Raw genomic sequence first — 14,509 nt, 5'->3', positions numbered from 1 at the left:
CACAAGCCTGCTCTTGGCAAAGGCTCTCACTAGCCTTGTGGCTGAACGCAGTCCTCCTGAGCAATAGGCTCAGAGTTGCAAAGCAAGACAAGCCCTGCACAATTTGCAGAGTCCCAGCAGCAGAAGGGTGACAACTGGAAGCCCTCTCATCACCTTGTCCCCTGTCTGGCCATCCTTTCCTGGCCCTCCACAAGGCTGGCACAGGAGCATGGCACTTCCCAAGGCAAAATACTGCTCTGCGTCTGAAGCCAGAAGGCCATTTAACCACCTAGCACAGACATTTTGAAGTTAGTCTAAATTACATGGAAAAATGGTTCAGCCAAATCTAAGCCTTGGGTACTCCAAGAGGTTTTGCATGATGAACTACAGAATGATAGCACTGAGCATCTAAACATGCATCTATTAAAGCTGCTTTTTATTGCAGTTGCAGTACCATTTTAATAACTTAATTCTCAGTCTAGGCTGCTTCTAATATTATATGGTTTACCCAAATGAAAAACACTGAGTGAGTTATGGCTTGATGCTTCCTAAGTAATTATCCCTTCATTAATCAACAAATTATACTTATCTGATTTTATCTTGTCTCTGACATAATTATGTGGTTCTGTGATTCTATGCAAATGTAGATATGTCTCACTTTGCAGTTGCACTGCAGATAATTTTGCCATCATTTTCTTGCAAGCAACAAACCTGGAATACATGGCACTAGCATAAAGACAGATAGAAGTGCAGTGAGTTAGGCATATGCTATCATCTGGAACACTGGAATTACAGCTCTCAATTGCAGTTCTGTTCTCTCACTTAGAGGAGGTAATCAGAACAATCACATGATGTAGTCTTCATTTTAACTTATTGGTAGAAGTCTCTTATTTTTAAGATGAAGGTCTGGAAAGCCTACAACAAAATTAGAAAATCTGAAGGTAAAGCGGAAAGTTTCAAAGAGATTAATTTTTGTCAGTGATTGAAACCAAATTACTAGGCTAGAATCATACTAGGAAAGAAGAAATTTGATTTATCAACAGAACTTGTATTTAGTCTTATTTTTGTTTGTAGGAGCTGCAGCTGTATGCCAAGAGTTCTGACATCCCTTTGCATTCCTCCTTTACACTTCAGTATTTCTCACTATTTTCTTAAATGTCTCTCTTTCCTCATGTGCGATACATCTGAATGCAGAGATTTTCTACTTTGGAGGTCAGCAGACCGAGTCCCAGGATCACATCCTGGCAGGTTTGAAGATCTCCAAAGAAGATTCCTCAGCCTCTCTGGGCATTTCGTGCCTGGGCTGTGTCACTGCACAGTAAATAAGTTTTTCTTCATGCTCAGCTTAAACTTGTTCCAGTTTGTGCCCGTTGCCTCTTGCTTTGTCACTGGGCAATTCTCAGGGTAAGGAGGACTGGTGAACAGGATTTCTCAGATGGAGTAGCAGGCAGATTTTCCACTCCATCCTCAAAAGCAATAAGGTGGGAAATGAAAATTATCTGGAATATTTTCTGTTTTCTGTGATCTAGTTAAAAGCTTGTGAGGCCATTCATATATTCCAGAACACATCTTGCCAGGACAGGAGCCTTTCTTTCTTTCAAGAGACTTTGAGAAAAACCAAGAAAAGATATATTTACAGAGCTGTGGGTTAGATCATGGTGAGGCTATGAATAAAGGAAGGGAAAGATTCACATTAGACGTGTAAACAAACCTGCTGGTTTAAAATACAACCACTACATTCTGCGAGTTATTTCATCATCGTAATGGTTCTCAGCATGAGGGGTACTAAAATGTTCTTAATGCAAAATCTCTTTCCTGTGTAACACTGTGGTAGACCTCATCAACTTAGCAAATAAAATTTGTTGGCGGTGTGGGCGTCTGTGTACTATGGCTTCTAACATTTGTCAAAAACATCACGTGTAGACCTTCTTTGCTATTGATTCCAAGTGATCTTGCACACTGGTCAAAAAGACAAAGTTCAGAACCACTTCTAAAGTTTGTTTTGGAGTCAGCAGTTCAAAGAGTGTTCAAAGGTCATTGTTTCCATCTTTAGTTCTTTTTTTTTTTTTTTTAAACTGAAAACTTCCCAAATGCTTTCTACAGCTGTGGGTAGTTCTTAGTTAGTTTAGAACACTTTCAGGTACAGCTTGAACAATACTTCTTCAGTAAGAAATGTACTTATGTAAGTATGTAACAACCACCAGCTCTATAACCAGGCTTACCAGAAACGTTACAGCCAATGGTGGAATAAGAGAAATAAATGAAAAAACTTGGTCAGTGGCAAAAGACTGGGCAGGAGGAAATCTTCACCCTGGCTGATCTTGGCCAAGACAAACTTGTGATAAATATTGTGGAGAATCCTCTAAATGATAAAAAGCCCTACTGTTAAGCTATACAAAATATTACTATTTAATAAGTGGAAGAGAAACAAATAAGATTGTTTTTAAAATGTGTGATGACTATAAACCAGTCAATAAAGTGGACTGTAATAGAACAGAAAGGATACTAAAAATAAAGCAACTTAATTTGATGGATCTGCAGAGCTGTCTCCTAATACAGTGATTACACGAGCTCTTGAAGCTGATTCCCACTGCCATTGGTGTATAGGCTATCCTTGCACCGTAAAGGTGATATCTCTTCTATCTGTTTATAAATATTAGTCGCTTGGATGGTGCTGCCTGAAATTAGAGCTGGTGACCTTTCACCAAATGCCACAGTTCAGCATCTGAGCAGGGCCAGAGGTAGTGCAGGAGCTGAATATGGATGCCCTGCCAAACCAAGCCCTCCCGCACAGCTCTCACGCACCAGGGCAGCCCTGCAAAGGAACTGTGAATGAGTTCTCCCTGAAAGTGGCTGCATGGGAGCTCTTCCTATCATGGGTACATGTATTACGGACAGGAAGAAAGAAACAACTCACTACAAAACGCTCACTACAAAATGTCAACCCATAGGGGAAAAAAAAAAAAAAACCACCACAAAACACTGGAAAATGTCCTGGTAAACACAGGCAGTATTGCTTTTCTTTCTATAACCTTTCCCTGTTGCCAGTATGTTGTCTTAAAAATAGATGTATGCAGCCCAAGGATTCTTGAAGGGGCTGAGGGCAGAATGCAGCTGAGGAGTTACTATAGCTGGTTGAAATGGCTTGCTGTTGGGTGCTGCATATCTTAAAAGTTGGGCAATGTACTGGTGAGGCACTGTAGTCCAGACTGGTGTGTGGAAAGTGAGGAAAAAAAAACAAAAAACAAAAACTGTAAGGGCTCCCAACCCTTTTCTTATTTGTATCCAATTAATGAAATAAATGAAAGTGTCCAGTTATGGCTCTGAGAACAAATTGAGTTAAAACCTTAACAGTCTAAATAAATTATGCACTGCAGAAACAGCCACATGTTTTGCTTTAGGAGCAGCATCCAGAACATCATGGAGTCCTTCCTAGCACCATGCCTGCTATGGCTGGTTTGGTGAGCAGGAGGCCTCTTAGTGCTAAGGGATACGTGCTAGAGCCAGTAAACAGGGAAATGCAGGAGGAATAGCCAAGTAATTCGCCAGGAAGCGCTTCAGGATGGAAGTAGCATCTCCACCCACACCCAGCACATCCATGCATCCAAAATGGAGACTCCCTCTTCCTTTCAAAGACACAAAGAAAAAATAAAACAGATGCAAAAACTATATTTTATCTCTTTTACAAAAGTGAGAGTGTGGCTACACCCCAGTGGCTGGTGTCTAACCTGAGCAGGCAGAGGGAGCAGCACTAGCCCTAGCATGTGCAAGACAGCCTGTGGTGAAAAGTCTGGGATACAGGAGAGGCTAGGCAGGCAGTAGTCCAGCTGTCCCATTTGCCTGGCCACATGGGCCTGAGTCCTCTCCCACCTGACTGCCTCCTTGTTTTCCAGTCCTCAGCATGGCCTGTGGAGAGCTAGGCACTGCTCAGGGCCAGGCACATGTCTTCACAACATTGGTAGCTGGAGCACAGGCAGAGCGAGAGCTAAGAGGGGATGGTCAGAACTGTCCAGACCCTATAAGGCATTTGCAGTCCTGGACAGCTGGACGGTCCATCTAGCTCCCAAGCACTAATGTTGTGTTGCCAGCAGCACGCTCTGAATCAGCACATTAAATGCCGGCATGCTTTGTGGGAATCCTCACAATTTACTTCTGCTTACACAGCACAATTCTTTCCTTCTGTGGTAATGCATGTTCTCAAAATAACGCAAAGAACACCAGGTGAGGGTTGCTAGTAAAAGAGATGTTCTTTTTCAACCAGATTAATTTCTGGCGATGATGGTCATACCATCAGAGCAGAATGGTACCAAGCTGCACATGCTCTTTCTGAAATTCAAAATCCTCCTCCAAGATGTCTCATTTTCCATTTCCCATCTTCATATACCTAGATCTGACAGAATACTAGCTGGCAGTATTAACAGGATGTGTCAGAGTTACCATATATTAATGTGCATATTTCACAAATGTTAGCTCTTGGTTAGGATAAGTCCACACTGAAGTACACTGAATAATTTGTAGGGCCTAGAATCAATGTGTGAAATCATCCATGTTAGCCTTTATATTTTCATCAAAGAACTATGGACTGGTCAAGGAATCACTCAGTGTAAGAAGCTATACGATCTTCAGAAGAGGACAGAATATGATATTCTGGTGACAGTATTGTTTGTTTGAGAAAGTTAGGTACCAGTGAACCTAGCACAATCTTTTCTTATAGTATCAGTGATTCTGTGTAATTAAAAAAAGATGAATAAAAAAACCAAACATTTTCCCCTTGTTTTCTTTCAATGCTTCCTTTAATACAATCTTTTAATGCCTTTTGTTTTACAGTACAACTGTATTTTAAAAAAAGCTTACGAAAATGTGGCTTATCCCCTTTCTTGTTACAAAGGTCTGACAGTTCAGACTTGCAATATATTCTTTGGTTTAGCTTCAAGGCATTCCTTCCCATCTGCATAGTGACTGCAGCAGGCCTTCTTCATTTAGCTGCATGTTTTTTGACAATTTCCAGGTACTCCTTCACGTCATCAGGAGATCCCAAGACAACAGGCACTCTTTGGTGGATATCCTCAGGCACTATATCTAGTATTGGCTGATGTCCTGTTGTTGCTATTCCCCCAGCTTTCTCAATAACAAAAGCCATAGGGTTGCATTCATAGAGCAGTCTCAGCTGTAAGACAAAAATCAAAATGACAGTGCTCAATCCAGACAATGCTCACAATCACATAACTATCTGGCAATTGATTTAAAGCCAATCAACACTTGTAGTACTCCATTCTTAATATAAACTTGACTCCAGAATTGTGTGAATTTTTACTGTAAATAAAGCAGAAAGAATGTTGGATTTGCTCAGTTTGACTGCTTTCTCCATAGTTCATATTTGCATTGTGCTCTTTACACAGAGATAAAGCCCATATGCAAGACACAGCCTTTAACAAGGCAGCAGATCGTATAGTAAGAAAAACAGTGGCCCTGAGTATGCCATTAGGTTTCTCTAATGAGTAACTGCATCTTATCTGCAATCTGAAGCAATAATTTATGGACAGTTACAAAACAGATGAAAGGTCTTTGCTGAATAAATAGTCACCCTGTCAGCCTCTAACAGTGTGCTTTTCCACAAGGGACTCTTTGCTGCCAAACAAACAGCCAAGAAACAGCCAAGCATGGCTCCTCCAGATGAGGCAGCACCACTAAGAAAAAGATGAAGAGGATTTCCTGTTCAGCAGAGCTTCTCTTAAGGAGCACATTACATTTAAGCTTCCGATACCTCGGATTGTAATAGGAATCTCAGCATAGTGTGAGCCCTTTATTTTGTTTTGTAATTTTTCCACTTAACTGGGGACACTATGGTTTGGGCAGACAGATGCTTAAACAAACAATCCCTAGTGCGTTCCTGCTGATGATCCATGATCTATATTCATGTGAATATAAAATTGGTGTCTGACAGTAAGTTGCTGTCTCCTGTGATAGCATGTGAAGAGTGGGTCATATGTGCATATCAGAGATACAAGCTTCCAAGTTGTAAGAATTACACCCTGGAATCAAAATACTGATCCACGATAATGAAATATCTATGTAATGCAACTTCTTCTGTAATTGGACTTATGCAGATTTACCTTCCCTTTAGGACTTTTGGAGTTAGCAGGATACAGAAAGATTCCTCCATACACCAGTGTGCGATGTACATCAGCCACCATAGATCCTATGTACCTTCCACCATATGGTGAACTGCCATCCTATAGAAAGACATTCAGATAAACGTAACTTTTGAGCACGTCAGGTTAGTCTTTTTTTTTTTCATCTTAGTGGTTGTAACATCTAACTCCTCCATGTTGCAGTTCATAGTATTCCAAGTAGTTTAGGTTAAAAATTCGGTTTCTTCCTCATTTTCTAATTGGGAAAATCCAAGGAAAAAAACAGATGGAAGATCTCAGAATGGATGAGTGCTGGTGCCAACAGCAGAAATGCTGCCCAGCTCTCTATCAGCGCTCTAACCCTTGGAAAACACCGCATTTCCAGTAGCAAAAAGATCAAGTGATGGAAACTGATGTTGGGTTTTTATTCTATTGTAATGAGGAAAAAATAAAAAAGCAAAAGAAGTAATTTAGTGATTCTTTTTACCCTTTTGCTTCAGTTTTGACAGTTCTTTTGTCAACAAAAAGTTAACATTTGACTACCAAAATTTGTTCCTTGATACACTGAAGATAGTGTCTTTCAGTATCATTTTAGTATCTTGATAAAAAGCACCTTAAACTTACAAGTCACCAGAAGAAAATACCAGTCTTCATTCAGGAAGTTGAGTGTGGAGATGAACATTAACAATACTACATACTGACACTGTTATTCACCTAATAACTGCAGTGAGGACAGAAGGAAGGCGTAAGAATGGACATGTTTCTGTGGGTATTCCTCAGAGCTTCAGGCCTTCCGATACCAGGAAGCTGCATGACCACAAAGCAGACCTTGAAAGAGCATGAACTTTTCACATGAGAAGCCCCTGGGGACACAGCCCATGTTATCACTGAGCACAAGGCCAACATCCCTGCTCAGCTTCTACATCTAATCAGACGCTGCAGTGTGACAGCTGCAACCTAAAATGCCTGTAGAAAATGTTTCTTCATCGCCAGATAACACTTCCTCTCTACTTTACCACTGAATGCCCAGTTTTAACCCAAGAACAGCTACTCAGGCCCCTGGCTAAGATAGAAAAATCAGAAAATATTGAAGAAAAGGAAGAAAAAGCAGAGGTGGAGTGTAATACTGAAGGTTAGCTGCTCTAACTAGCAGTCCTACACACATAGATACATTTTAATAGATTTAAAAAAAAAAAAAGAAAACAAACAAGCTTGGAACGTCATACATGAGGCAGTAACTGATGTTAAAGCAGGAATTGCTAAGTGTAACTTGTGATCAGAAAGCTTCTCTGAAACTGCATTTTTTACCTCAGGAAATTTCTTCTTTTTGAGATACTCGGTGACTGCAGAATCGAAGTATTTGGCATAGCCTTCATTGAGACTGTAGATGTTCCCCTTCTTTTTGATTTTCACATCCCTATCAACCAAAATGAATTCTCCAATTGCCTAAAAATAAGAAAGAGAAATAGCATGTCAATGTTGTTTTCTCATTTATTTACAAAGTGAAAGCCAATCATATACACAGCTTAGGAAATAATCACTACAGCTGCTACTTTCTTTTATGATTCAGTATCTGTGAAAAAGGTGGTATTTGCTGTTCAGATACAGTTTAGAGCAGGAATCCTGGGGCCATGCAAGCTTTTTTATACTACCATTTTCAGCTTTCTCTCAGTTTTCTATATAAAGAAAATAATGCTGTTGCCTGTAAACTCATTTAGCTCTCCATACTTTTGCTAAACTCATAACAAAGGAATGGCTATGAAGAGTACGAAAACTGAGAGTGCCAGATGAAGCAATGTGCAAATGTTTCCAAATAGATATTAATACACTCTAGTTTGTCCTAGCTTGGTCTAACTAGAAGACTGAAGCCAAGAGATTTGATCTCTGTAGCCAAGGCTGGGCTGTTTAGTTTTCAATGATGTAAATTTCTATGTTAGTTAAAGCAAACAAAATAAAATTCATACATGCTCAAAGCTGTCTCCTATCTGAATGTAAACAAAAACACATGCAGCCAATTAAGCTCTTATTTTACAGGGAGCACCACATTATATTTCCTGCTTCTTGACAGCTGCAGGTTCTAAAATCTTAATGCAGGCAGGTACCACATTCTGGTTAACCGATAACACAAATACGGGTTATTATAGCAAGCAACTCTCTGCTGCAGTCAATATGCCTTTGATTTTAAAGCTTATACATCAGCATGTTCTACAGTGTCTAACACATTCACACACATCACTTACTCTTTTACTCATCATGGCGAGATCTGAAAATATAAAAGAAAGTTAAGAATCTCTGCTTCAACAGTTTACTAAAGCCCTAGCATTAAGGAAAAAAGGCATAAAAAATACTCAGCTGCAGTCTGCATTGCAGAAAATACCTTGTTTTAAGTGCCACATTATTTGACACGCCCTGCATATCTGCTTCACTGATTTGACTGTCTTCCCATTGCTGAATTGCTGAGTGCGGCAGGCAGGCAGAATGCAAAAATCTCTTGATCTTAGTTTTGACAGGTTACAGAATGTACTTAATTTTTCCACATCGGCTTTAATTTGAAAATTGCTCCTTTGACCTTTTTGATGAACAAATGAGTCTTACAGACAGTTAACTTGTCATCCCTAACAAACAAACGAGCAGAAGACATTCTCACCGGATCAAGCATAAAACAGTTGACACCTCCAGCAGAAGTAGCCAGTACCAGCATTGTGGCACTCCCATAGAGGGCATAACCCGCTGCCACAAGATTACGCCCAGGTTGTAAAGCATCTTTCCCAGTAGGTTCATCAGGGGATATCTAGAAAAAGCAGTGCAAAAAATTACTTTGTTTTTTAAATCTGCTATATAATGTAACTGAACTCTGAGATAAGAATCATCTTCTACGGCATATCCAAGCACAAATGCTTGCATGGCTTACAACTAGGATTCCTAATAGATGTGTTTTATTATTGTATGCGTTACGTATAATGAACAAATTATATGGAAGAGACAAACACATTCATCTAGAAATGCTCTTATATAAGCCTTGTTGGAATGCAGGAAACAGGAAAGGATTAAGGTGATAATATAGAGCTGTGCACCTCCTTGTAGGAGGTGAGGAACACAACTAGAAGCAAAACTCCAAGGCATAATTGAAAAGCAAGCAATGAAAAATGACTCATGGAGTTTACAGCTGAGCAAAATATCTAGGTTGTTTTATTTTCCTTTGCTTCATCGAAAAGTGAAGTGGAAAATAGTTACTTTGAGGGATGTGAGAACATAAAAAAGATGATTAAAACAGACAGTTGGGTGTGTTTTTATCTGACTTACTGTTTCCCCCATCTTGTGACATGTAAGTCCAGTATTTCAGGCTTTTCAGACAAGGTTTCTGCCTTTCAGAGTAGATTAGACACTCAAATGCACATGCCATATTTCAGCTCTGGTTTACGTTTGAAGCCTGTCCTCAGGCTAACATAACTATTAATACAGAGAAAAAGAAAACCTAAAAGCGCATTTCCCATGTAGATTACAATCACATGGTATTTTGTCTCAATAAATTTATTTATGAATCTAATACCAGCTACGTTTGTAAGGGGTGACTACTTTAGCTGACTAATTAAATATCAGCAAGGCTTCCATATTCTTCTAATGTTCATCTCCTAATACAGTGATGCAAGTCTTTTATGCAAGCATCTGAAACAGCAGATTTAACTTACAGTCAGTCCTGGAAAGTCTCTCTCACAAATAAGTTTAGTTAGATTTTATTAAATTTTCATATGCAATTTTATTTAATTCAAAGGTGCACAATAATATTTTTTCCCATTCTATAGGAAAGCATTTTACCTTTCTATAGATGCCAAAGATGGTCCCAATGGAAACAAGGCAGTCAATGTTAGATGATCCATCCAGAGGGTCTATGCAGACTATGTATTTACCCTAAAAATATAAAACGTGTGACATAAAATAGTAACATTATTTGCTTTACCTCCTACAAATAAAAGTGTTCAGTAGATAAAAATTCTCAGATGTTTCCAAATCAACATAAATTAAAATGCTCTTGTAGATTATGAAGGAACAGAATTTCATTATTGAAAGAAATCTGACCTGCATGTCATTCTTGATTACAATTGTGATTTGTGCCACAGTAGAATCTGGGGAATCCTTAAAGTAAGTAACGATGATGAAACACCAAAGCTGGTTTTCTTTTCTTTTTCTTTTTTCTTTTCTTTTCTTTTTTCTTTTCTTTTTCTTTTTTTTAATTTAAATGGTTAAGTAATTATTTTAGTTTCATATATCAAGCTAATGCTGATCCATTTTGATAGACATCCTCTAACATCTATTATTTAGCCTACATTTTCTCACCTCTAATGAGACTGCATGCTGAATTTTAAGGAAAAAGACAATTATGTATGTCTTTTTTTTTTTTTTTTTTTTTTTAATTAAGAGCTAAAATTAGAGGGATTAAATGACACCTGACATTCAGAAATTATGCACTTTACTGCATATTCCACTTTAAACAGCTTAACTAAGCCCTCTGCTCAGAAATGGACAGGCACTCAGAAATTATTGCAGCCAGTTTCTGGTTTTGTCCTGTGGGCTGGGTGCTCATCCCCCCAGAAAGGAGTGGTTTCTGCCTATGGCCATATTAAGGATTCTTGCAGACAAAGGAAACTGCCAGTACAGGGAAAACAGCTGTGCTTTTTACGTAGCTCATTTTTCCCCTATCCTGTCCACAATCACTAATTATGCATACTAACTGTGTTTGCATAACTGTTTTTCATTCAATTCAATCCTGTAAACCAGAAACCTTTTTAAACCCAGAAATGCTATACTCTGCTATCATATGGGTAGGAATTCTGAGAAAAGTGCCATATTATCTCACATTTTGTTTAAAAAAAAAAAAAAGCATTAGCATTGAGCCTCCCTCAGTGATCTGTGAGGATCTGTAATCACATTTGTTCAGATCTAAAGCAGATGTAAAATTTATCTGATTCCAATCAATTTTGAGGGATTCTCAGCAAAGAAGGAGATAACTGCTTTGAGAAAACAAATGTTGTACTTCCTAGATTATGTTTGCTGTTTATTTTCTCTTTACTTTTTGCTCAGAGATTCTTTGCTCAGAATACTAGCCAGCAAAAAGGAATGATGATCATTCAAGAAGTGTGTGCAGACCAGGAAATATAATTAAGATCAAAAAGTCAGAGTGATTTTTTATGTCATTGTAAAATCTTATTTTCGGGCCTTCTGGGAGAATATGCCTACACTGGAGAACTGAAGCTCTGATCTGTGACAAGTAGGTACTCAAGTGCTTTACTGATACAGCTCCTTTACAAAAGTGCTGGATGGACTCAGAGTGCAGCTCCAGAAATCAGGAGAAAGAAACATGAAAAACACTTCCTCTGTAATTAGGAAAAAGTAGATCAGAAAGAAGGTGGAGAGAAACAGAGAAACAAATTTAAAATTCCAGTCTTGGGAACAGAAATAGCAGACAGGACAAACACAGGGACAGGAGAACACACACACCTAAAGAACAAACCGAAAACTGATTGTGTGTGCCTATATGGAAAAGGACATGTTCTCTGAAATTCTTAGCTCAGTTTCAATTTCCCACATCTGAAAAGATAGAATTATAAAGACTGATCCGAAATCGAGTACTGAGAATTTTTAGTACTACCAACCCTTCTGTCAGCTTCCACTATTACAGCATCCTTGTTTTCTTCTGACACAATAACGCATGTGCTGAAAGATGACTTGAGCATGTTAATCACCAAATCATTGGAAAGGATGTCCAGCTTCTTCACCTGATCTCCTGTCACATTGGTAGAACCAGCAATCCCATACCTAAAGTAAGGCAAGGAAAGAGTGACTAGTCAGAGGAGATCACTGCGGCTTCCAGAGCAGCCCATTTCTGACAAGTCAATGCTTGAACAACATCCTGCAGAGGAAACAGTTCTAATGGGTGACCTCTCAGGTTTTTGCACCTGTTTTTTATTTGCAGTCCAGTGGATTCTTACTGATAACTGTGAGCATTACCTGTGTCATGAAAAATCTAGAAGACACTGAGGTGAGGTACACAAAATAAGGAATTGTTTTTTAATAGTCCCTGAATTACAGACACATACAGCCAGAGCGGGCTGTGAAGGCTGAATTACAAAACTGTGTTACTTTATATAAACTATAAGGCCCAAATGCTGTCTCTTCATCCTATCTCCAGTCACAGCTGTTTACTATAAAAGCTAGAAACTGTATACTTAAGAAGTGAATGTGACCATGCTAGTTACACTGTAACTTCTTAGCATAGTTTGCACTTGATTAGCACTTCATGTACAAATTCCAAAACAAATACTTCGCTCACACATAAATCATCAGTTTTACGGTTCAGTGTTTTCAGCTTTTCACTTTAAGCTATAAACATGTCTTTGGGAATAAAACTGAGAAACACAAGCACAAAACACAAATAAAGCCTTGCCAGCTAATCAGAACTACTCTGTCTGGCATCAGGAAGTACCGGGAGACTTGTGATAGGCGATGTTGAAAGCGACCAGAAGAGAGACCAGGAAGTTCAGCTCTCAGCAAAGAAAAACAAGACCCAGCTCTGCACACATTGAGATTTTTCTAACGTACTTCAGCCATGATACACTGATCAATCCAAATACTGGTAATTCAGGTCTTCTGCAATAATGCTGAACTTAGGAAAGCAGAAATGTGCTGCATGCAAGAGACCTGCCATGACTCTCTCTTGTGTCTCTGTTTGCCTCTGTTTCTGCTATGGCACCTTGAACATTTTTTCTGCAAGTGTGAAAGCTTTTCTAGAGAGTGCTGTATCTCCAACTCTAACTTTGGAGAGGAAGGCAGGGAGTATGCTCCACATGAGCCCAGCAGCTACAGACCCCACACCCAAAGTGCTGGGGCTGGGAGATGTGCCCAGCATGCAGCCTGCGGGGGACATTGTGCACAGACACAGAGCCTGCAGCAACTCAGGAAAGCAAGGAAGACATGAGGAATGGTACATCAGCCATAGCAAACAAGGGTGGAGATGGGAATCCCTAGTCCTCAGTGGTCAGAAGAGCAGGTGCTGGAAGGAGCTAGAATGTAACAATGAGAAAGTGATGGTAATCATAAAAGTAGAAGCCAAGGCAGAGCAAAATACTTCAAAAATGCATCAAGTGGAATATCCAGTGTCCTGGAGTTGCTTTTATTTTATTAACTTCACTAAACTTCTCAACTCTCTAATAGTAAAAATACATTTTGCAATAAATACTACTCTGTATTGCTTTCACTCATAATATGTTTTCCACTACATAGTGTGCACGTAGCACAGTACGGCTACAACTTTCATTAAGTAATGAAGCAGTTTATATCGACAATACAGTGATTTATATCACTGAGTAGTTATCTACAATAGTTTTACTTTTGTTTTAATGCCTTGCGAGGTCTGATTTCCTCTTGATGCTCTTGGTGTCAGCTCTGCTGGCTGCCACAGCCTGCTCCTGAGGAAGACTTCAGATCCTCACAAATTCACAATGCTACAAAACGATGTGGGAAAAAAACAAAACAAACTAACAGCTTGATGAGGCACCACATAGCACAAAGCAGTGCACTGATACTGAGTTGTTAACTCCAGTGAGCAATAACCCAACTCAATACACTTTGCCTTTCAGCCCACTCCTTTGGTTTTCTTGTTCAAAACACCCACACCTGGCTGATGAATGTCTGTGTGAGGGTCCCGCTAAAGGACCAAGAAGCAAGTAATACAGCTCACTGCTTCTGGGAGGAGATGCTGTCCGAAATGCTGCCGCAGTCCCGAGAGGAAGGTGGGAAGAGCGGAGGGACGGCAGCGCAGCCCGATGTTTTATGTTCATCCCACCTCCCGCAGCACCCGGCCGGCAGCCCCGACCCCTGCTCGGGACAGCAGCGTCACTCACAGGTTGGCGATGCCGGCCTTGCGCACGGCAGTGGAAATGGCCTTGACGGCGGTGCAGAGCGAGTTGAGGAGCTGCGTGAACTCCCCGGTGCCTTTCGCCCGCCGGCCCTCCTCCATCACGAAGCGGGTCATGGTGATGACATTGGTGTCGAAGGCGGAGCGGTCCGTCATGCTGCCGGCCTGAGTCAAGAGACACCGCGGTCCCGCCGCCGGCTCCGCACCTACACCCGACGGCGGCACCGCCCCTCCGCCCGCCCCCCCGCTCCTCCCACCCCCCCGTTCCGCCCCCGGGGCCGACAGCGGCAGAGGGCTTGGATTTTGGGCGGTCGTGTGTGGGGCCAGGAGTTGGACTCGATGTGCGTCCCCTCCAACTCGGGGTATACTGTGATTCTGTGAAGTACTGTTGTTACAAAACAGCCCCAGGAACCGAGACCCTCCTGAATCCCGCTGCTTTTGGTTCCGGCCTTCTGAACTGTGCAGTAAAACCAAACAATACATTTCA

The 14,509-nt window shown here is 40.4% G+C and overlaps 1 protein-coding gene across 1 annotated transcript; it reads right to left on the bottom strand.

The window, feature by feature from the left end:
- Positions 1-4,750: 4,750 nt before the first annotated feature.
- On the bottom strand, positions 4,751-14,244 carry LOC116232289 (fructose-1,6-bisphosphatase 1). Its single transcript, XM_031598536.2, has 7 exons — positions 14,009-14,244; positions 11,762-11,924; positions 9,927-10,019; positions 8,758-8,901; positions 7,419-7,556; positions 6,093-6,212; positions 4,751-5,146 (listed from the first exon to the last, which is right to left on the bottom strand). Exons 1-7 carry the CDS (start codon positions 14,176-14,178, stop codon positions 4,955-4,957), a joined length of 1,020 nt encoding a protein of 339 aa, XP_031454396.1. The 5' UTR covers positions 14,179-14,244; the 3' UTR covers positions 4,751-4,954.
- Between the last annotated feature and the right edge of the window lie 265 nt (positions 14,245-14,509).

Source organism: Phasianus colchicus, chromosome Z, assembly GCF_987193195.1.
Source record: "Phasianus colchicus chromosome Z, bPhaCol1.hap1.1, whole genome shotgun sequence".
Classification (NCBI taxonomy): Eukaryota; Metazoa; Chordata; class Aves; order Galliformes; family Phasianidae; genus Phasianus; species Phasianus colchicus.
Note: the sequence above shows the minus strand (reverse complement) of the source record. Positions and strands in the feature narration are given on the sequence as shown.

Excerpts from the sequence above, each read along its gene's own strand:
- LOC116232289 (XM_031598536.2), bottom strand. The coding sequence starts at position 14,178 with ATGACGGACCGCTCCGCCTTCGACACCAATGTCATCACCATGACCCGC. Across the intron at positions 10,020-11,761 it reads TAGTGGAAGCTGACAGAAGG|GGTAAATACATAGTCTGCAT; the intron begins GTTGGTAGTACT and ends TTATATTTTTAG. Across the intron at positions 7,557-8,757 it reads ACTGTTTTATGCTTGATCCG|GCAATTGGAGAATTCATTTT; the intron begins GTGAGAATGTCT and ends TCTTATTTTTAG.